At 37.6% G+C, this 21,859-nt stretch overlaps 1 protein-coding gene across 4 annotated transcripts in view; it reads left to right on the top strand.

Moving 5' to 3' along the window:
- scml2 (Scm polycomb group protein like 2) overlaps nucleotides 1-21,311 on the top strand; it is a 31,752-nt gene extending 10,441 nt beyond the window's left edge. For 3 of the 4 annotated variants that reach the window (XM_072380854.1, XM_072380855.1, XM_072380858.1), the window contains 7 exons: nucleotides 12,622-12,929; nucleotides 13,258-13,387; nucleotides 14,068-14,274; nucleotides 18,005-18,178; nucleotides 18,562-18,777; nucleotides 18,970-19,124; nucleotides 19,242-21,311. In XM_072380854.1, coding sequence (XP_072236955.1) covers nucleotides 12,622-12,929; nucleotides 13,258-13,387; nucleotides 14,068-14,274; nucleotides 18,005-18,178; nucleotides 18,562-18,777; nucleotides 18,970-19,124; nucleotides 19,242-19,367 — 1,316 coding nt within the window. In that variant the 3' untranslated portion in view covers nucleotides 19,368-21,311. The remainder of the gene's footprint in view (nucleotides 1-12,621; nucleotides 12,930-13,257; nucleotides 13,388-14,067; nucleotides 14,275-18,004; nucleotides 18,179-18,561; nucleotides 18,778-18,969; nucleotides 19,125-19,241) is intronic. The other variant, XM_072380857.1, reaches the window with a different exon arrangement.
- Nucleotides 21,312-21,859: the final 548 nt, after the last annotated feature.

The raw sequence follows: 21,859 nt of genomic DNA, 5'->3' as shown, positions 1-21,859 counted from the left end.
GTTCATCATATCACTGCATTGTTTAAAAAAAAAAAAATTCTGCAGTGGAAGTAAACAGTGATGCAACAATACAAATATTTAAATTCATTGTAAGTTCGTCAACCCCGTAATGTAGCTATTATGTAGTTCCAATGAAATAGTGTCCTAATGAGAGCTGTCTTTTCCTTCTGAAATATTATATTTCTTATTTACATAGCTGTGAGAATACTTGAAGATACTGAAGTTCCACTGTTTGATATCTGGGTAGATTATTAGCAGTTCATTATTTTTCAGATAAATATATGTTGATTACCTTCAAGACATAGAACTTTCAAGGAGCAGAAGTAGAGACAGACACTAGATTATTTTTGTTATATTATTCAGATTATAAAACAGCAAAAAAAGAATCTGAAGCTTGAATATAAATTTCTCATCCTGTTTTTCTTTTTGAGTTCTTAAAATTGTGAGAAAGTAGCGTTCCAGAGGATAAAGAAATATAGATTTAGTCCTGTGTGTCCAGAAATGGCCCATTTTCACATTGCAATCCTTTTAATTGTTTTCTTTGTGCATCTACATATTATCAAAACCCTCTGACTTTTAATCATGTCTAGCTTGTTTTGCATTTGGAAGACATTAGATAAATCCAAGGTCAAGGTTTGTAGAGAAAAAACAATGAGATATTTTATTTGAAGTGTCTTTTATCTGTAGAAGGCAAAAGGACAAATTTCACCAACAAAGACATCAAATTGCAACTGAACATTTTCACCCTTAGAAAAAAAGAAATAATTGATTAACTGTCCACAGCTTTGAGACATTTAACAGCTTTTTTTTCACATCTTGGTCATTTAACTAATCCAAATTATAGGTTGTTATTGATTATTTTAACTTAGTAGATTTTAACAACACATCACTTGATTGCTGCTGGTTTGAGCTTTTACAGCTATTTAATTTGCTGGTTTCCATGTTATAAACAGCAACTCTGGAAACAAGCATATTCCTTTCAGCAGTTTATATTCAATCAAGTCAGACCCATTGAGGTCAGAAACCTCTTTTGCAAGAGACCCATCCAAGACGGTGGCACAAAATGTGTGTAACCGCAAATATGATTTGCTTCTGAAAGGCTTCCGCCTTTGCCTTTTGTCAGTCACTGTGAGATTTTGCTCGAAATTCTGATCTCTGCTGTTTAAATACTGGTGCATAATGTGTAAAAATGGTTTCTCTAACCATTTTAAGACCTCTCTAACACTCCTTAAGACAGAGTTACATCAGGCTTCCTCCCTCGTTTGGTTGTTAAACACTTTTAATTCTTCTTCGGACACCATGCGGGACACCTGAAACTCATTTAGGCAAAACATTCCTGCTGAGTGTGTGTGGAAATTAGAGCTTAGTTTATGCAATCTAAGTGTGAAGGCAGCACAATCTTTTAATGATCAATTTGGATGCAGTTATATGATAGTAACACTCAGTGATTACAAGAATGCGAATGCAAAAGCTTAACAATGGAGGTTTAACGGTTCAGTTTCTAAGTTTGCCATCAATCAAAATCAATTTGAAACCCTGCTCTGGTGAACTATGAAGGTTACCAGGTGTTACAACCATTAGTTATTTCCATGTTTGCAGTTACATTTCATGTGGTCCCATCCTGCAATTTTCTCCCCTTTACTCTGTTGTTGATGAGCACTGCTCAGGGAGCAAGGCTTTAAATAACACAGGCCTGCAGCTGTGATTAATGGGAGGTGTGTGTGTATGTTTGTTTGAGTTGTCTCCTCATAGGTGATGGATGACAGGAGCTACAGGTCCGTTGGAGTATTTTTTTCAGCCCTGTAGGAGCGAAGGCAGTAAAGTTTAAAGCCTCAGTCCAGTGTTCCTGTGTGCATGGACCAGAATTCATTCACTCCTTTCTACAAAGTAGTTCCTTAAAAGGGTGAAAGGAGCCGTTATTACACAGCCTTCTTATACAGAGTACTATAGAGTGTTTAATAGTTTTTAAGCAGTGATATCTTAGCTCATACATAAGTAGTGATACAAACATTTTCACAAAAATCAACATCCTCCCCGTCCTCTTTACACTCGTACTTTCTCTGATCTTGTCTGGCATCCACGTAATAATATTTACAAGTGTCTGACTTGTCCACATCAGCATTCAAGTTGTAATTATGACTGCAAAACCTGAACATGATTGATGGGAATGTCTGAAAACCCAACAAACATGGACTCCTCACATCACAAAGACCATTGTTTAGTGTAATTAAACCCAGACTTAATGGAAACGATGGCGCTGTACTGACATGCAAAAGTTTTTGGGGGTTTCTTTGTAATTTTGTATACTTTTGGAGTGAAAAAAAGAAAGAAGCAACATGAAAAAAATGTGGCCACTCATAAAGAGTTGACCTCACTTTTGCTCAATGCCCGTACTTAAGTAGTTTTCGTGGGGTTTACTTCTTCACATTCACATAGGAAATCCAGGTGATGCAATCTCAAACAATCTTCAGCTTTTAGCTCCTCTAAGCAGCTTCCTACACCTTGTAAAATTTGAATACTTGATAATACAAAGCTGGAGAAGCCAAAGAAGATTGCAACACATCTTCATGTAGTTGTTTTCTGAGTGTGTAATATCATTTACCAAAAAGTAAATGTGAACAGTGGACGTCAGTTAGAGGTCTTTAAAACCAAGAGAAGAGAACATCGCTGATAGAACGAGGAACGGATTCAGTTAATATAATAGCAAATTTTGACAGCAAAATATCACAACATCTGTAGTAAACGGGTCTAATGAACAAGGTGTGAAAGACTGTCATTATGTAAAATACGTTTGCATCTTTTAGAGCCTGTTTCCATCTTAACACATAATGCTGTGGGTGATCTGACCAAAGGTGGACAGCCTTAAGTTTCCTAGTTTACTCCTGGTACGTATCAAAATATCTTCATGTGCATCTTGAGTAACCACTTTACTTTCCTGCTATATATGCATGTAAGTTTATATTTACTGACAGTTTACATCAGTCAATCAACTGTAGTTACAAATATTTTGGCAAAAATTTCAAATATATTTGATGGCCTAAACAATATTATTATCAATTCAGACATGAATGCATTTCAGATCTGTGTGAGTCGGAATAGAAGTTGTTTTCTTTTCGAGATATTTCGGTTGTTTTATATAACGACGGTCTTCTGACATTCAGTGTTGACGTCTTCTATGTTACAATTTAAAAAAACTCGTTTTTAGGAAAGCGATGTGTATGACTTCATGGCTCCAGACATTTGTGAGAAAGAGTAAAAGTCAGCTCTCAGGGCTCTCAGCATGGATCTGATGCTTTGGCGCTGTGCTCTCGTCTGTTTCCTTTTTTGGCACTTCAGAAATGATAAGAAACAACATGAAGGAGGTGATTGATACATCCTGTGTATTTTCATTATGTTTTGGTCAGAGGGACTTTTTGTACTCTCCAGATCAACAAGAAAAACTATAGCAGAAACCCATCCATTTGCGTGGTGGGTGGAGGCTTTTTCAGGTAAGTTTTACTGTTGTAAGAATTTAGCCACATGAATCCTTGACAGTCTCAGAATGTGGTGTCAGATCCAGTTGTGATGCATTCTCAAAGCTTTATTTATAATTGTGCTTTGACCTGTGCAGTTGTGTTTGGATCACCCAGGATGCATGTTAATACCAGGTGTAAATAGGGTCTTAGATATACACTGTGATTCATTCTCAATGCAGCACTATTAAACACTGACAACATACTCTGCAAAGGTCATTGTGGTTGCTTACTGATGAACTACTGACCTCATGATGTGGCTCGAGCCGAGGTAGAAACCTGAGACCCCAGTTTGAAACCGCCTTTGGTCTTTTACTTTTCCTTTGCTTTTTTTCGCTCTTTTTACTTTCAGTTTCAGTAGTTTTTCTCACTGTTTCATTAACATGATTAGGTTAAAGAAAAGTTCACAGTTGGGTTTGAAATTCACAGCTTAATAACATTGATCTAGTACAATGAATAATGATGCAGGCCTTCATTTTTTTAATCATTGTGACACGATGCAACTAATTAATGTATTTACCTTTCAAGCCTTATACATTTACATTTTTTATACACAATTCTTTTAGTGCTAATGAGCATAAGCGCAAAGGCAGTAATTGGCAAAATACCTCAGAAGTTGAGAAATAAAATGCTTTGCAGGATTATTTTAAGGTTTCCAGAAGACTTTTAGGTTTTTAAAGTGTTTTTTTCTAAATAAAGCTTAAGATTCAGGGTCCCTAAATCAGGGTATTTTCAGGACAAATTGGAAAAAGTATGCCAGCCCTCCTGTGATTTCTAACTCCAAGGAATCCTGATAAAATAGCGGTGTATATAATGTATATATAGTTATATCCACTGCATCCTTAAAGTAGTTATAGTGCTCCACTTTTTCCACAATATCCTATGTTACATTCTTATTCCCAAATAGATTATTTTTTTCGTCATGATTCTACAAACAATTCTTCTTTTTTTAAACTTTTGCAGATTTATTTGACTTTATATTTATGTATTTGTGTATATCACCCTTTTAGTTACAGAGGGTTGTTACAAGCTGCTAAAAGGAGTTGACTATGTAGTCCTTTTCTTATTTGTTGTGTTGAAACAGTAAAAGGTTTAAACTGAATATGTAACAGTGTTTAAACAAGTAATGAAATGTATAAATTAATGCCTTTTGGTAAACAGTCACACTTTACTATTTACAGAAATTTTGTTCTAACTTTTGGGTGACACTATTTTCAGGGCAACATATTTTAACATATATGTAACCAACTCTACAATTCCAAGTAACAGGAAAGTATTTCCCTTCTCTGCGATCCATTCCATAAGAATGATGCTGCTTTGCATGTATACCTGCTGACAAGTTGAACAAAAGACACAAACAAAAAGGAGATTTTGTAACTCTAACAATGTTGAGCAAGCAAATGAGAGTCCATTAACCTAATGGAAGTATACAACAGTAAGGACAATGTCAGTTGTTTTATTATGAAGTGATTATGTAGCCTGACTGACAAGATAACAGGAGGAAAGTTACTTTAAAAAAGTGGTAAAATGCATACAGCTGTAGAACTTTTTTCAAGTTAAGCATTTCCCATTAGATTCAATAAATCTGAGCACTTGGACTTTTCATTTCCTTTTAAGCCCTTCACAGAAAGTGAATTTTACTCAGGATGGTCCAGAACATCACAGCTTTGACCAACAAATAAAATACAGTTTAAAATGCGATTAAAACGATTAAAAAAAACACAAAAAACCAACAAAGTTTGTTCAAAGTTTATTTTTTTTTAAACTCCAGATCTATATGTACAGAGATTCCAGTCAGAAATATTTAAAAAAGAGGAAAGCAAATCATGTGACAGTTACCATGTTTTTGTTTTTACATTTAAGTGAACAAGTAAGGCTTTGTGAAGTGTTAATGAGCTGCTAATTAACTATGTATGGGAGAAAAAGATTGGAAGAAAAAATTTGCTTTAATCCAAATCATCGGTTGTAGGTTACATGCACGGACTACAATATTTAGATATAAATGTATATAATTATATATTTATAAATATAAATGTAATGTATGCAGGGATATGATGGTCAGTTGGATATTTTGCTAAGATATAAATGCACACACAAAAGAAATCAGCACACTGTATGAATTTATTTTTGGTTTTGGTTTAAGCTTTTAGTTTATGATTTGAATATCAGAAGCTAAAAATTGTCAAAATCTGTGGTCATTCATACAAGAAGACACTTGAAAAGCCCTTCAAATGCAAGAACAGTCTCAAATACTTACACATCTATGAGCTGCAGCTCATTAAGTAACACCCTGTTGCACAAAAGTATACTGAAGAGGTTTTCCATACTTGATAGTGCATATTTAAGACTCCTGTTTGACATTTAAGATGCAGATTAAGATGTCATTGAAGGACTTTTCCCATGCAGGCTTCCTCTGACTGTGCTGCTCCACATTGTTCCAGAGCCTGGTTGATATCTAGCTGTGCCACTGTTTCCTGATGCTGGACTAAGCCATCTTTCATCAGGGATTGTGTGAATAGTCTAGGGTTACACTTAGGAGGACCCCCTTCTAGGTCATTAGTGTGTGTGTGCATGTCTGTATTTTGAGAAGAAGCTTGCTTATGTGTGCACCAACTCCAGGAGTTTGGCCCTTTTCACCCGTTTCAATCAGGACTTGTCTGATCCAGTTTAACCTTTTACCCCCACCCCAACCCTTCTCCCATCCCCCATCCGCTCACGGAGCCCCACTGTTAACCTCTCCCCCTGTTTTCTCCCCCTCCCCCTGAAGCTTACTTAGAAGCAGGTGACTGATGCAGACTGTCGATATTGCCTACAGATAACATTAATAAAGGGTTTAACTCCTCCCTCCCCACCCACCCACCCACTTTTTCCTACCTCCCTCCTTCCCTTTCACCCTCCCCACCCCTATGCAAATCTGGCACACCCCCTTCACCCCCCTCACCTCCTGCTCATTCATTGGGAGGGAAGCTTTGCTGCAGCGTCAACCAGCAGCACAAGCATTAGGAGCGGCAGCGTGGGCTTTGTTGTGGAGAAAAGAGAAGAGGGAGAAGCAGTTGATAGAGAAACGCAGAACATACACAATGAGGCGCAGATGAGGAGGCATATTGGAGAAAGTTCAGAGGAAAGTAAGATTGAATAGAGAAATCAGCAGCTTTAATTGTTTTGTTTTTTTGCATAGAGAGAACCAGGAAGCTGTTACTTTTATTGTTACGCTCAGCGCTGCGGCTATCACGGCTGACTTTACTACTACACTGAAGTTCTGCTTTTTTGGTTAGCGTTTCCTGGTGAGTACTACCTTTTTTTTGTTGTTGTTGCATAAATGAAAGAACTCTTGCACTTTATTGCTTGTGTTTTACTTGTGACGAAATGGAGGATATTTTATGATTGGGCACTCCAGATGATTATGCAACAATAACAAAACTGTTTTTGGATGGGATTTTCTGTGCAACCTCCAGAATGTTGGTAGTCACAGCACATATCCCCAAAAACCTAAGATTATTCAATGGAAAACGTTTACTTTGTTGTATTGAGGGGTAGAAATGTAAGAATTGAAATGCAAGTTGAAGATTACAGGGTGATTAAAGTAGTATTCTTATCTCCTTATTGGCTGATGTAAATCATATAATACTGTTTGCTCTGTTTAACTTTACGACTTTATTTCAATCACGTGCATTTGTGCAAAGTTATTTTAAAAGAGCAGCAACCACTGCCAGACAGAATAACTTAAAGTCTGAAGATTTAATAGACTGTAATTAAGTTTATAGCTCCATGTGTTTTTGATCATGTTCTTTTATGTGAATTCATCAGGAATTAGTTTGCAAAATGGCCTAACTAATTAAAGTCACAATTCAATAGGGGAAAAGGGGTTATTTTATAATCTTGTTAAGTGAGTCTTGAAGCTGGAAAATGTATGCTCAGAAACAATGTCATGTTTACGCTTTGTGGCCTGAAGCTATTTAAGCAACTTCCCTTTTCTGCTTTCTGCTCACAGTTGCACACCTTAAGTTTCAGACAGTTCTAGGTTCACTCAAACCTAGAACTGTGTCTGTGGGGGTGTGCGTGTATGTGTGTGTAACGTTATTAGATGAGAGGCAACTCTGAAGCCCCTCCCCCCACCCCCCAGACAGCAGACACACTTCTCAGCAATGCTGTTCCCATGCATTCTCGTTTTTTTTCAGGTTGTGGCTTTCACAGGTCAGTGGGTCGAGTTGGAATTATATAGTCGTGATCAGTACCATATGTCTCTATTTTGTTGCAATGTATACACGCCAGTCATGTGTCACTCAGATGTTCTTTTTTTTTTACAACGAGTTATTGTTCTTTAGCTTTCAGTTCATGAAATGTTTCTGAACATTTTTCCATATTCTTTTGGATTCATTTCAAATAACATGTATTTGTTGTGTTAACTAAACTGCTGTTTGTTGGCTCTATTATTTCAAATGGAAACAAATAGATGCCTGGAAACAGGGGAAACAGGGAAAGTATATTTTGAATTGCTGGTGTAATGAAGAAGAATGATTTCTTTCCTTTATTTTTCATTTTTTAGTTAGTGACTTTTTTTTAAGATGAAAACCAAGAAGTTTGTTTTAAAATATGAAATATTCCTGGTTTCGTTCTTTGTTGATGAATATTATATAAAAATGATGTGGATTTTTCAGTCAGCATGCTCTCAGTTTGGAGGAGGTATGAGGGTTGAAGTATAGTGAAGAATAGCTGAAAGTCTAGCGACAGAGATTTTCTGTGGTGGAAAATATGTAGCCACAAAATAAATAACGTCAAAAGCAAAAGTGGTGTTCAAATCAAAATATAGCAATTGGTCAAACCACTATAAAACTTTTTTAAGTTTGACTTGCTTTAGATGAGTGCTTCATTGAGTGAAAATTCCCTCTTCTGTCGTCCCTGTTCTGAGTAGACATTAGCTTGGCCCGACTGTCTGCCCTCCTTCCTCATTCTCTAAACTGAGAGCACTGACTGTTGTCTACTTCTTTGCTCTACTTCAAGACAGGTACTTCACACAATTCCCCCTCCCCCCAAAACACTGGAAAATCTCTTGAATGACTTTAGGAAATAGCGGTGTGCAATGGCAGCTTAATCAACCATGACAAAAATCTAAATGGATTGCTTATACCCATTTTTCCAAAAAGTTGTGCTGTCTAAAATTTTTATAAAACAGTATACAGTTATTTTCAAATGATTAAACTCTGTGTTTAAATGAAACAAATAAAGGCAACATATCAAATGTCAAAATGAAGACACTTGATTATTCCATTCAAGTCCCTATGCTGATTCTTTATTTTTATTTACTTCACTCTTAAAAAAAATTGAGGTGAGGACAGAAGACTGGAAAAGTTGCATCATGCTCAAAATAAATAACAAGTGGCACATATCATAACTTATGCCAGTAACATGGTCAAAACAGATGATTAAAACTGATACAGTTCTGTCGTGGGAAGCGCTGCTCAGGAAAACTGAGAGCAAATTTTAATAAGTAGCTTGTTGCCACAACCACAAACTCAAACTGACTTGCAAAGAAAAATAAAAACATCTATAAACATCAACCTTAAATGCTGCCAACTTCTCCAGGCCTGAGCTCATTTAGGATGAATTGAGATGAAGAGCAAAACTGGTCTGACGAACTGGAAATTAACATTCTTCATAGACATCACGGACACCACATCATTCCAGGATAAAGATGAGAGGAACCATCCAGTTTGTTAGCACACAGTTCAAATGCCAGTACTCATGGTGGTATGGTGATGCCATTAACGTTGAATGATATACATCATTACATCAAACAGCACATTTTTCAAAGCAGACCCTGCTGTGTGACCCTGCACACAAAGCTGTGTGTAGATTTTGGAAGTATTATACCAGTTCTAAAAAATATAAAATGGGCAAGATGTTTAGAAATGCTAAACTGCCACAGAACTTTTCTGGTGTAGGTAATTTATCCTTTAAGACATTAAGTCTTGACTAGATTCTTCCAAGTGTTTGAAGAATCAATCATTTGTTATCATCATATAGCTCCACTGTAGAGCTGAAAGAAGCTGACACGCTATATATGATAATGTCACAGCAAGCGTGTTGGATAAAAGCAATTTCATGAGCAGATTTTCTTTCAAAGGTATAGTACCGGAGAGGTGCTCAATCTGTTTTGCATAAATGTTATAATAAACCAGTAGATGATACAGTATGACATTAATCACCAGTATGGAAAAGTGTGTTGCTTTGGTGGCTGACACATTATGTGAATGGATTACAGGGGAAGATCAAAGAGGTCATCCAGACTCTGATTTCCTTTGGTGAATTAAGACCTACTGACACTGATTAGAACCCTGCAAACACTTCGATCTACCATTGCTGGGTTTATGGCTTGCGGCTCTTTAAATAAGTGTAATTCTGTATGCAGGTTGGCTTTGCTTTGTGTGACCGCTCCTGGTGAGCAAGTGAGTCGTAGCCCCCCGAAACAAGACACTGCTCTATTCTACGCCCACTCTCACTCATTTTCCAATTAAGCTGCTTTCACGATGCCCCGGCTGGCCCCTCAGAGAATACTGTAAAGCTTCCATAGTTGCTCCATATTGCCTCAGTCAAGGAGGCTATGATGAAAGCTTTGGCCCCTTGAGAGCTCCAGTGTGCACTTTCAGACCCCCACTCTCACCAAGCTATACATTGTTATTGAAATAGGAGATGGTTATCATTCTCTTTTCCTCCCTCATTTCACACCGTCTTTCACACTTCCACAATGATAATTATGTGATCATATCATGGTGTCATGCTCAGTCTAATGAATACAGAAAGGGGTGTTGATGCCACTACTTTATTACTTTCTTTTCCTAACAATGAGTACTTTTTATTTGACTTTCTTGCCCCCATTTAATGTGTTTAAATTTTTACGCTTTTTTGATTTTTAAGTAATATTTCTTTCCCCAGTCTTTAGACTAGAGAAAGTCTCCGTGTTTATAGAATGCCATGAAGTTAAAATACAGCTCATTTTGAATTTGGTGCAACCGTTTACGAAATTTTCAATGTCAGCATTGTTTAACAGAATGTTGGAAACAGGCTGGTGTTCTTAGTTTTTATCTGAGTGCATTTTCTTTTATTTGTAAAGTCAGTTGTAAATTTGGAATTGAAGGGGGGCAGATGTTTGCAGTCTGTGGACAGATTTGGGGAATTACAAGTCCTGTGAGCAATCAGGATGTCCTAGTCTTTTTTAGCAGTGACATATTGTACTGATTATTTAATCAATATTTCATTGACAAATTGCAAATTAAATTCAGTCAATTTACTTTCCAATCTTTTTTGTGTTCTTTTTAAACTTTAAAGTTTAAAGGAGGAGAGCTGCACAGAAAAGCAACTTTGCTGCTTTTTAAAGATAACTTCTCTGGAGATGATTACCAGTCTTTGTGTTACTATCAGTTACGTTTCCAAACAAGTGTCAAATCTGTTCTGGAAAACAAGTGATGGGTAGACATGGAGCCTACGTTGACTGTCAAACATCCAGCCTTAATCTTGACACAGACCTTAAAGATGATGTAAGTAGCACATTGGTAGTTAGCATATGGATACACACAGCATTACCAAGCTGTTTCTCAGCTGCTGTTGCCTTATTTATGTAGTTGATCATTTACACACAGCTCATGTTTTCCTCACATGAACCCAAACAACTGCAGGGTCATCAAAGTCACTGAATTGGTGGGATGTGGTAACATAAAGGGATAAAGAGATGCAAGGATACAGTTGCATTTTCCAGTGATACCACCCACTGGAGTCCATACAATACTGCATTTGTTAACATAACGACCAAACTCTACATTCAAAGTCATTACGGAACAGTTCCTGTATTAGTCTTATTTTAAGGGTTATTTTTCGTTGTTTGTTTTTTCTATCCTGGACATTTTTACTGGCCTGGTATTAAATACTGCATGGCCTGAGTGGCCTATTCAACAATAAACAAAATGAAATGGGAAAAGTGTGTGGGTCACTGGAAATGGTTTTGATTTTATAGCATCAGTACAATTTATTGTGATTTTGTTGTGTTGTTGTCATTTAGCGGGTATTCTGAATTTTATGTCAGAAAATGTGATTCATTTTATACTACAAGAAAGCACATTTTTAAGCAGTTTTTTTATTTTTCTAAGCGGTTCCCAACATCGAAGATCAAGCTCCTGTGGTTTAAATGAGTGATGCACATTTTCCCTACTGATAAATACGTTGTCATCTAATTATGAAACTTTCTTAACTCTCTCTCTCATAGCGCCAAATTATAAAAAATGTCATCTCAAGCCACTTCATTAATACAGTTCAATTCAAGCCAATTGGAGTTCAATTCATGGTACTGATCCTACTTCCAGTAACTTGTGATCAGCTCCACAATCCTGAGCGGAGCACCTAAAACCAGACTAATAAAAAACACCTTTAGGAAACTTGGTGCTGCTTTTGCGCCTATTCAAAACAAATATTTTTGTTAAAAAATACATTTTTGAATAGATATGTTTTTGTCTTTTGTATTGTGAATGAAAACACAATAATTCCCACTATAGTTACTGTTTTTGGGAAAAAAAAAAGATTTGCTGAATGGTCGAGCAGACAGGTCTCTGGGGACTTGTGACTTTTGACTCTGACTGCAGTGAAAGGAGGGGCTCAACACAAAGGACCTGCCAGTCTCAGAGGAGTCTGAAATATTCAAACAAAGACCCCTCTGCAGGATCACTCAGTCACTCATTTCCCTCTGCCCCCCCACCCCCCTGCAATTTTCTCCTCCCATGCCCAGGAACCTGCAGCACAGTTGTTTCTCTTCAAATCCTAATTTGAGGCCTCCTTGTCTGGAGAGACAGGAGATGCACTTATGATGTTCTGTTCTGTGTATAGAGCTGCATTCTAATCAAATTATCTTTTTTGCCTTTATTTACCAATTAACGTTTATTTTCTTGCACCTTCTCATTTTCTTTTCTTTGTCATACACGGTCCCAAACTGAAACCAAATTAACAAACAGATTGAGAAACTGGCAATCAGCTTGTGACTGTGTGTTTGTAAAATTTTGCACAGTGGATGTAGAATTTAGAGAAATCTTATCTGTAATCTCGCTCATATCCCCTTTTATCCCAGTTACCCTCCCTGGCGCTCTCCTTGCCCCGGTTTCTTCCACCTCAGCAACTCGTCGCTCCTCTTTCAACTCCTCCTCCTCCATGCAGACCTCATATCGACTGCCCAACCCCTTGCCACCCCTCCCTGTTCGCAAGGGTGTCCGAGGTCGTCGTCCCAAATCCCAGACTATTGCTTTGTTGAAGGCAGCGGCTGAAGCAGCAGCAGCAGCAGCAGTAAATGGAGCATCACAGAGCCCAGCCAGAACTAGCTCTGAGACTCAACTGGCCCCCAGACCACACAAGAAGAGAGGGCCCAAGCCCAAGGGCAAGGTGAGATGTCCAAAGAGTTGTAATCTATTAAGTTACCCTTAATAGAGTAAGTTACCCTGTAATTTTCTGTTTTATTATTTTTTTTATAGGAGAAGTGATTTTAATGTTGAGAAGCAGTGAAAGGCTTGCTAAATGAGAAAAAGGAAGAGTATTTGTAGATATTTATGCTTGATAAAGCAATTTACAAGAGACAACAGCTTTAGCTGGTGTATGTGCTTCAGTGCCATTCTTGTGAGGCTGAGTTGAAACACAAAATTAATAAATCATTAACAGCCTTTGCAGGTTATAGAGATTTAATGAGCTAAGGTTTGTTTGTTCTTTGCTCCAGAAGAAGCCTCGGTTGGGGCAATCCCTGGGGGCATCACCGGTTACAACTCCGCCTCCAGAGACCAGACTGAGCGCCAGCCATGTCTCAGTGGACAACAACCTCAGCAACAGCTCCAATGTAGTTTGCACAGGTGACTAACAAACCATTTTGATTCTAAAGCCGGAATATAATAATGAAAATGATAATAACATAATATAATGCACATTCAAAGGTATGTAGATTGAATTAGTTTTACAGACTTTAGTGATGTAGATTTATTTTTAGATTGATGAAATTGTAATTTTGCCCAATTGTCAAAGCTCAGTAACCAGCTCGGTAATTATGAATTGTATAATTCTTTTAGAAATGTTTCTGAATTTATTAAGGATCATTTAGTTTCATTGAATATTTCAAATCCATTACTGCGGCAGTCCACTTTATGTTTAAGTGCATCTTTTTTACTCATTGAGATATTTTTAAAAAGTCATTGTAGTCCACCTGTGGCAAACTCAATTAATCGATCGATCTTATAGTTTAGAAAGTCACACACAATGTTTGTCAGGACACAACTCAAACCAATGGTTAGACTATAGATTAATGGGGCATATGTTTAATTTGATCGTATTAAAAATAAATCTAAAATCCAATATGTGAAAAAAGAGAAACATGTCTGCATATATGAATGGTTTCGAAATTCTGTGGTAATTTAACTCCAGCGTGATTCAATACATAACAAAATTATTACTCCATATTACTACTACTTTGTTTTAAAAAGGTTGACAAAGTCTTCTTCTTGCTTTTCTGATGTTTTCTCACTCTGTGTCATCCCAGTGTGTGTCTATGTTAACAAGCACGGTGACTATGGCCCGCATCTTGACCGAAAACTAGTGCAGCAGCTGCCGGACCATTTTGGTCCCGCACCAGTCAACGCAGTGCTTCAGCAGGCTGTTCAGGCCTGTGTGGACTGTACATACCAACCCTCTGTGCTGCTGTCATTTCTACAGAGCCAGTCCCACACAGGAGGAGAGGTCATCAGAGGTAAATATGGAGAATATAACAAGATACAGAACTATTTAACCCAACACTGGGGCAAAATTTGGAGCATTTCTTTTGAAAAATGGCAAACAAATTAAATATGTTTTATTTTTTATTTATTGATGCTATAAAAATATTATGAAGTAATTGTTTTAGCTTTACACCAAATAAAATAAAACCACATGCTCACATAGTATTCTGGAGGTCTATATGCAGAAATGTAATATAATTTTGATAGAATTAGGTTTTCATTACTGTTTATAAAGAAGGCCTTCTCTAACATCTGTCAGCCTACTAGATTTAAAGATAAGAGAAGCCTTTTTGTAGTGTTTTTGCATTCTTGAAATGGGTTACACGAGAATTCTTATATTGGTCTCTTGTGTCTTGGGCAGAGTACCGTGCAAAAGTCTATAGCCGTCCACGATCCCTTGTGCCACAGTTAATAAGGCAAAAATGTAGGTTGTTCAGTTCTAATGAGCATAAAAGTCTTTGTCCGCGGACTTTTATTCCTCAAAAAAGCCTGAACCTTCTTAGACAAACCTTTTGGTCATTTCTTAAGTAATGGGTCTCCAGGCCTCTTGACGAACTCTTCTTTGGATGTTGGCTGTCTTTTGTTCTATTCGCTCTCAAGAGGCTCTCACACTGCTTCAATATTGTTGAAGTCCGGGCTCTGGGGACGATTCATCCCTCTAATAAGACCCATTGCCACTGATTTCCATTCCCGTTCTTGTGTCATTTGGCATACCTCAGCCTTTTTATTTCTGTTTCCCTTCCTTATGAATGGTTTCTTGGAGACCATTTCTGATGAGGCTTCAGTGAACAGTATTTGGATCAACTGAAGGTCCAGCTGCATCTCTCAGGTCCTGTGTCACGTCTTTGCTGGATTTTTTTTTCCTATTTCTCAAGGACATCACTTTCAGATCCTGTTCATCTGCTGTCAATGGCTTTTCAGCTCTGCCACTTCTTCTTTTGCCCTTTACTTGTCCAGTTTCCTAAAATTTTGTAAAAATACACTGCACACCATGCTTAGACATTCCAAGAGTTCAGCTAATAATTCTTTAGGAATTAACCTGTTTGTGCAAAATACTGTCTGTCAAACGGTTTGCTTCGGTGGGGTTTTTTCTGGATATAAGTAAAGAAATGGTATTAATGTTTTTGTGACAGTTTGCTGGTGACAAAGTTCTTAAATATGCAATTTTGATTTGGTTCTTTCATCTGTTATGTGTAGACGCTACACTGGCTCACCCCTTGAGTTAGGTACCTTTTTCTAGGCTTGAATGATGCACAGGTCAAGGTTTAGTGGCTTAACAAACAGAGAAATACATGGACTGAAAATAAGTGTAAAAGCAGTCGATAGCTAAAGAAAAAATGTAAGACCTTTCAAGCACTTTGAATTGCTTTGTGTGCAAATTGTGCTCTATAAATAAACTTTGCCTTTCGTCTGGCTCATTGGAATTACAGTATAGGAAAAAAATGGGGGTGGCTTTTGCTCAAACTTTTCGCACATTACTGTAAATATGAAGGTATTATCAGTTTAGTATACACATGTAGAATAAATTATCCTGGAAATGTCTCAATTAAATCCTTCTATCACCACCTCTAAAACTTTCTCATTAACAAGTTAAATCATGCATCTTTTAAGTGTAAAAACACAATTTTCCTTCAATGTGACAAGCTAAGTGTTAGACTATTTAATGGTCAAAAGCCTTCCAGGTGCCTGTGGTTGCTTAGTGACTAACCCCAATCAAGAAATAATCTAAATTGGAAATGATCCTCTCTGAACAAATTAAATATGAGGTGTTAATAGCTTTAGAGGTGCTAGTTGGTTGTCTTATATTAATTTGGACACAAGCAGGTTTTCTGACTGCCCACATCCTTAATGATATGCTAAGCCAGGCAGATCGTGACAGTAGGATCACATTTCTAATCTAGACTTTGGAATCAATACTGTCATGTCACTCTTAGCACAAGTTAAAAATCACTTTTTATAAAAGCAGTGGCTTTTTCAAAAGCCGTATTTTCTGTTTAGGCAATCAACCAGATGGAACGGGTTTTAACAGTCAGCACATTTACATGACTTTAGAAAAAACAAATCATTGTGTTATTCAGACCAAAACCTTTTAAAAAGCATGTAAACATGTAAGTCCAACCAGAATCATATGAAATCGGGTTTCTGAAAACTGAACTAACACCCAGATCATGCAGGTGGGGTTTGAATCACTCTGCTTAGCACATGCTCCAAAGATCCATCTTTTTGTAAAAACTGTGAGGTGTTAGTGCACATTAATACAGCCAAATTCCCATTAAATCTGCTTTCATCCAGCTATTTTCTGTTGCATTTGTCAGCCAGCTAAATGCATCTGAAATCAACCTGTAAAGACTGTGTCAACTCATAGTTGCTGAAAGCATTTCTGTTCACACAACTTTAAGTTGTCTGTGCACTGAATTCGGCTAAACTTCCATGCACAATGATCTTCCACAGAGAAAGGTGGAAGCGACAGAAGGTCTCGAATGTTCTCTCACACAGTGCACTGCCTCACAGTTTCGGAGTAATATTCCGTCAATATCTTGATTCCACTCCCGTGCATTATTATCAAGAGAGATAATGTAACAAACATGGTGGTCCAGTTAAACCTCCCAGTCAACATGTAAATATAGCCTGACTCAGCTGTGCCTGTAACCATGCTGAATGTGTGTGCATCAGAAAGGAGAGACAAGAAGAATAAAAGATGATGCCTGTGGCAGCAGCTGATGTGAGAAGTGAGTCTGTAATCAGAAGTGACATGTGCGTCTAACCTGGTTTGGGATTTTGGGATTGAGTCTCCCCTGGGGAACTGGATTGGGGAGGCTATGGGTGGTACTGGATGGAGAGAGGGGCTTTAATTTGTGGATCAGTCCAGGCTTGGCTTGGGTGGGGGGGGGGGGGGTAACATACTGTGTGTGGTGAGGTAAAAATAAGGTTTTATAAAGGGAGGGTGCTAACCCTGAACCATCTGCTGTTTTGTTCAACTGAAACAGTGGCGATGCCGAGTATTAAGTGTACAATAGTGAACTCAAATAAGCTAGATGGGCTCGGGGGAATATAATTGTTCAAAGCAAAGGCCTTAAATGGAGATTTAATGAATCTGGTGGATTTTATGAAAACAAATTTACAGACTGCAAAAGAAGATTATTTACTTTAAATCCAACACAAAACTACGAGATTTACCCGATTTTATTATAATTCTTTTCAAATTTCTGTTTTTCAGAGGAAAATATTTTCCTCTTCTCCTTACCTCATTTATCAGATAACTTTAGTCACTTATTACTTATGAAAATGTCTAAATTTTTCTCTGCAAAGTGTGGATATATTATTCAGCTTGTGAGAGACATATTGTGTATATACTTGGCCCTCACTGCTGGGATTTAAAAAAAAGAAAGAAAACACGTTTACTGAAATAGACATGAAGTAGAAAAGACATTGTTGAAATCTTCCATTGATTGCCTTAATCTCTCTCAGTTGAATGAGAGGAATGCATTAGCATAACTTTAAGCAGTGAGAAACGCAAAAATTAGAGCAACATAATTGGTCCAAAAATCAGCATTATGTGAACGTGCAAGGATGCCATAACTGATTGTTAATGGGAGAAACAATGCTACAAAATATAGCGATGAAAGCATATAGCTCGTCTCTGTTCTGCATACACACAGTCGCACACATGCAGACTTATAACAGGTTCTGCTCTGCCCTCAGTTCGGTCGGAGCATGGTATCCGCTATGTGAAGCTGCCCTCTGCCTCCAGTGCGTCCTCTGTGCTCCGGTTCTTGGAGAACATGTGCCAACATCTGGAGAGTGACTGTCTGTTCAGTTCACAGCCCTTTAGCCCTTACAATAACAACACACGCTTCTACAGCAGAGCCAAGTCAGGTGGGGAAATATCTGCATAAAATGACTAAAGGAAAAGTTTTTTTTTTTTTTTGTTGCTTTCTAGTAGTTCACTATCTTTTGGCTTTTGCTTGATTTGTTTTTATTGTATTTGTTCAAGTTGCAACTGACACTGAATGATCGCTGCATATTTTACTGAAGCTTGCTTTGTCCTGCACTGACAAAAACATCTCACGAACATCATTAAACGGTTAAAGGTACATTACATTATAGTCAAATGTATGTAACCATACATGTTTACAGTTGACAGCAAATTTGTTTAACATGATGATACCTGGTAGGAGCTGAAAAAAAGAAGGAGAAAGCAGCAACTTTCAACTATCAACATTCCTTCTGAATCTGTTTCTTATGTTCTCTTGAAACAGAACCATCATCCATCACCGAGAATGGCCTGTCCAATGATGACTCCTCAAAGGATCCTACTCCCAACACTCGCCCCCTTCACAACACATTGGATTACAGAGCAGCAAAGAGGGAGCGGCCATATTACTCCGGACACACACAAACACCGCCACCCCTTCGACGCGTCAGCTCCAACCCGACTGAACATGGCCCGATGATTACACACAGACGAGTGGAGGGTAGGATTAAAAATGCACAAGTAGCCAACAGGGCAAAAAGGTCTAATTGTTTTGGACAGATTTTAAGAATTATGCTTTCAGTTTCTATGAATGCTTATTGTTGTACGTATGTTTTTGTAGTTTTTAAAAAAAAAAACGCTTTTGGTATTAATTGGGGTTGGTTTTTCTTTTTATTGCCCTTACATACTACAGCAGCTAGCTCAACAACAGGTCCAGACCATATGAAACAGGACAAAGAGGGTTTAGGGAACAACGCTTCTTCCTGGTCAGTTGATGATGTCATACGGTTTGTCCAGGAGGCTGATCCCCAAACTCTCGGCCCACATATTGACCTATTCAGAAAACATGTGAGTGTTCAGATTAACTGAACTGTCATCATTTTCTTGTTCAGCGTTGCTCTATGAAATTGTCATGAAGTTTGTAATTGTTTCCCCCCTGCTGACAACGTGCTCATCTCCCTGCAGGAGATTGACGGCAAGGCACTGATGCTGCTGCGCAGTGATGTCATTATGAAGTACATGGGACTGAAATTGGGCCCGGCACTCAAACTGTGCCATCACATCGAGAAGCTGAAACAGACCAAACTGTAAAGGATGACGGCACTCTTTTCTCACTGGCATCCAGACTCACGGACAAGTATCATTCTACAGGGACACAGTGCAGCATAAATTCTCTGAGGACACTGAGGCTATATCCCCGGTTTTAGAAACAGAACTATATATTTTATTTTAGAGCCTATAAAAGTGTGGGTATTGTATTAACTGAGGCTGAAAAAACAAACTTAGAAAGATTGAAGCATCATTTCTCAGATTTCTATTTAAATCAGAATTTTGACCTTCAATTTTGGCAAATTCATAGGAAATACAGCTAAATAAAACGATGAGGAAATTGCGATGAAATATTAGTCAAGTCAAGTCAAGTAAATAAAATTTTCTTTTTTGACCTCGGTATTTCTAAAATGCTAGCAACTGCCATGACCATTTATGGACCACAGCTTAAAATGGACACATATAAAAGTCAAAATATGTATAACTGCAATCAGATATCTGAGCATATGTCTGAAAATTATTCATGTTTTTTCATGTCTTTTTGCCCTATTATGAGTAACTGGATGACACATTTTATCAGTCTTTGATCAGTTTTACTCTACATTGTCAACTTTACACACACTCACATAGACATACACTGTAGGTTTTGCCCCCCCCCAAATGACGGCTGTTTAAACATGTCTTTCTATGGTCTGAAATTCAGGATGGCTGCGCTGCACTAAAGGCTGGGAAAGTTAGTTCAGGTACTGGCAGTGAATGTCTCGCTGCATCATCTCGATCAATGCAATAACATTTCTGGATGACTGCATCTGTTACACAGTTGAACTTAGTTTATGCATGCCAGTGAATGTGTGAGCATGAGTGCCAACAGGCACTGAACAACAGGAGCGCCCAAATCATGTGAATTAGAAGTGTAAAGGGGTTTCATTCCAAAAATGATAAAGAAGTCTTGTTTGCTGAAGTCAATCGTAGCATAAATATTCTTGTCCTTAAACACTTAAGTTTTTATTCACAGAGATTATATATTTAGCAGAGTAGGCACCGAATTGATTAAAATGGTGGCAATCTTGTTTTAGAAAGAACACTCTTCCTCAGTTGTGAATCAGCAGTGCAGCGGGTAAGGGTTAGAGAAACAGTTACTTAAGAGTTACTTCTCTTTTATTTGTGTCAGCCTGTATGGTGAGGGACGTTCTTACAGGCCCATCTCAGCTTTGAGCACTGATGTGGCTACATAACTGTATTATGCTTTTACAGTCACACTATCAAACGCACACACACAAGACCTACAGTGACTGGAATACTTAGTGTTTTGAAAGTAAAATAAAAGCAACGTCTGAGTGCTGTACAGACAGAAAATGTTGGAGAAATGGTTTTGTATAAAGTTAAGCTAAAAAGTTTTTTTTTTTTAAATATCATTTTGTACTGTAACAAAGTGTATCGACCTGTATCAAGCGTAAGTGTAATCTTTTTTTTTTCTTCTTTTTTTTTCTGCCTGAAATACTTTTTGTGTGCACCATCTAATAACTACCTGCAGGACAATACTGTGTCTTGAGTAATTATCCACATGTTTCGAAGTGTTTATCTGTTTTTAATGGCAGAAATACTCATTTTCTGAACATTTCAGAATCATTTTCAAACCAAATTGTGTCTGTTGTAGCTGCATTTCACACTGTTGCTCTCCTGTAGTGGTAACAAGTTGATACTTGAAACCGTCTTGCTTTAATGTGAAACTCAGGTTTTAGTGAGGGTTGTTTCTTGATGTTTTACATCATTAATTAAGAGTTTGTGTTCATTACTATAGCATAGAGTGACTGCACAATAACCAACTACGTATATTTTTATTGCCTTTTCATCTATTGCTCTGTAGCATTTCATGTATACAACTTTTTACAGTAAGTTCAGCAAAAGATGTTTGTTAAATACTGTATGTTTGCTATGCATTCACACAATTAAACATTTGTTTACATCATCGTAGTGTCATCTTCAGCCAATAGAGGGGCAACTAGCATTATTTTGTAGCTAAGTACAGGGTTTTCCCTAATTTTGACGCATCCTTCCAGTCCTTCCAACAAAGTAATCCCTCCTTATAACCCATCATTACTGAATGCTTATATGTGACTATTGGCCAAATTAAAAATGTGTATCGTAAGAGAATCACTTAGTAACTCGAGGAAAATCCAAGGTTTTGATTTTTGTGTAGGATAGAAAAAAAACTGATTTTGAATGAGTAGACAAAAAGGGTAAAGCAAACCGAAAAGAAGAGCATGCAAGAGGATGTATATGTCTGTGGGGGATGTAAGGGCTTAAAGGTCAAAAGATCATGATGTCTTATTTAGTGAATGTGACAGTCCAATAGGAATCATTGTTCAAAAGATCAGTGAGTTCAAATAGCTCCCCAGCAGCACCCCAAATAAACAGGCTCATTATGACTCCTTCAGATTCTTTCGGCGTGATAAATGTTGTTTCCTGGTTGTAAAGCAAGCTACTTTCACACTATAACATCCATGTTGAAGGCTTTACCTCCCATCCAGATG

The sequence above is a fragment of the Leuresthes tenuis genome, unplaced genomic scaffold, assembly GCF_036924035.1.
Source record: "Leuresthes tenuis unplaced genomic scaffold, fLeuTen1.0.hap1 SCAF_2, whole genome shotgun sequence".
NCBI lineage: Eukaryota > Metazoa > Chordata > Actinopteri > Atheriniformes > Atherinopsidae > Leuresthes > Leuresthes tenuis.
The sequence above is the reverse complement of the archived record's forward strand: the minus strand, read 5'-3'. Positions and strand labels throughout refer to the sequence as shown.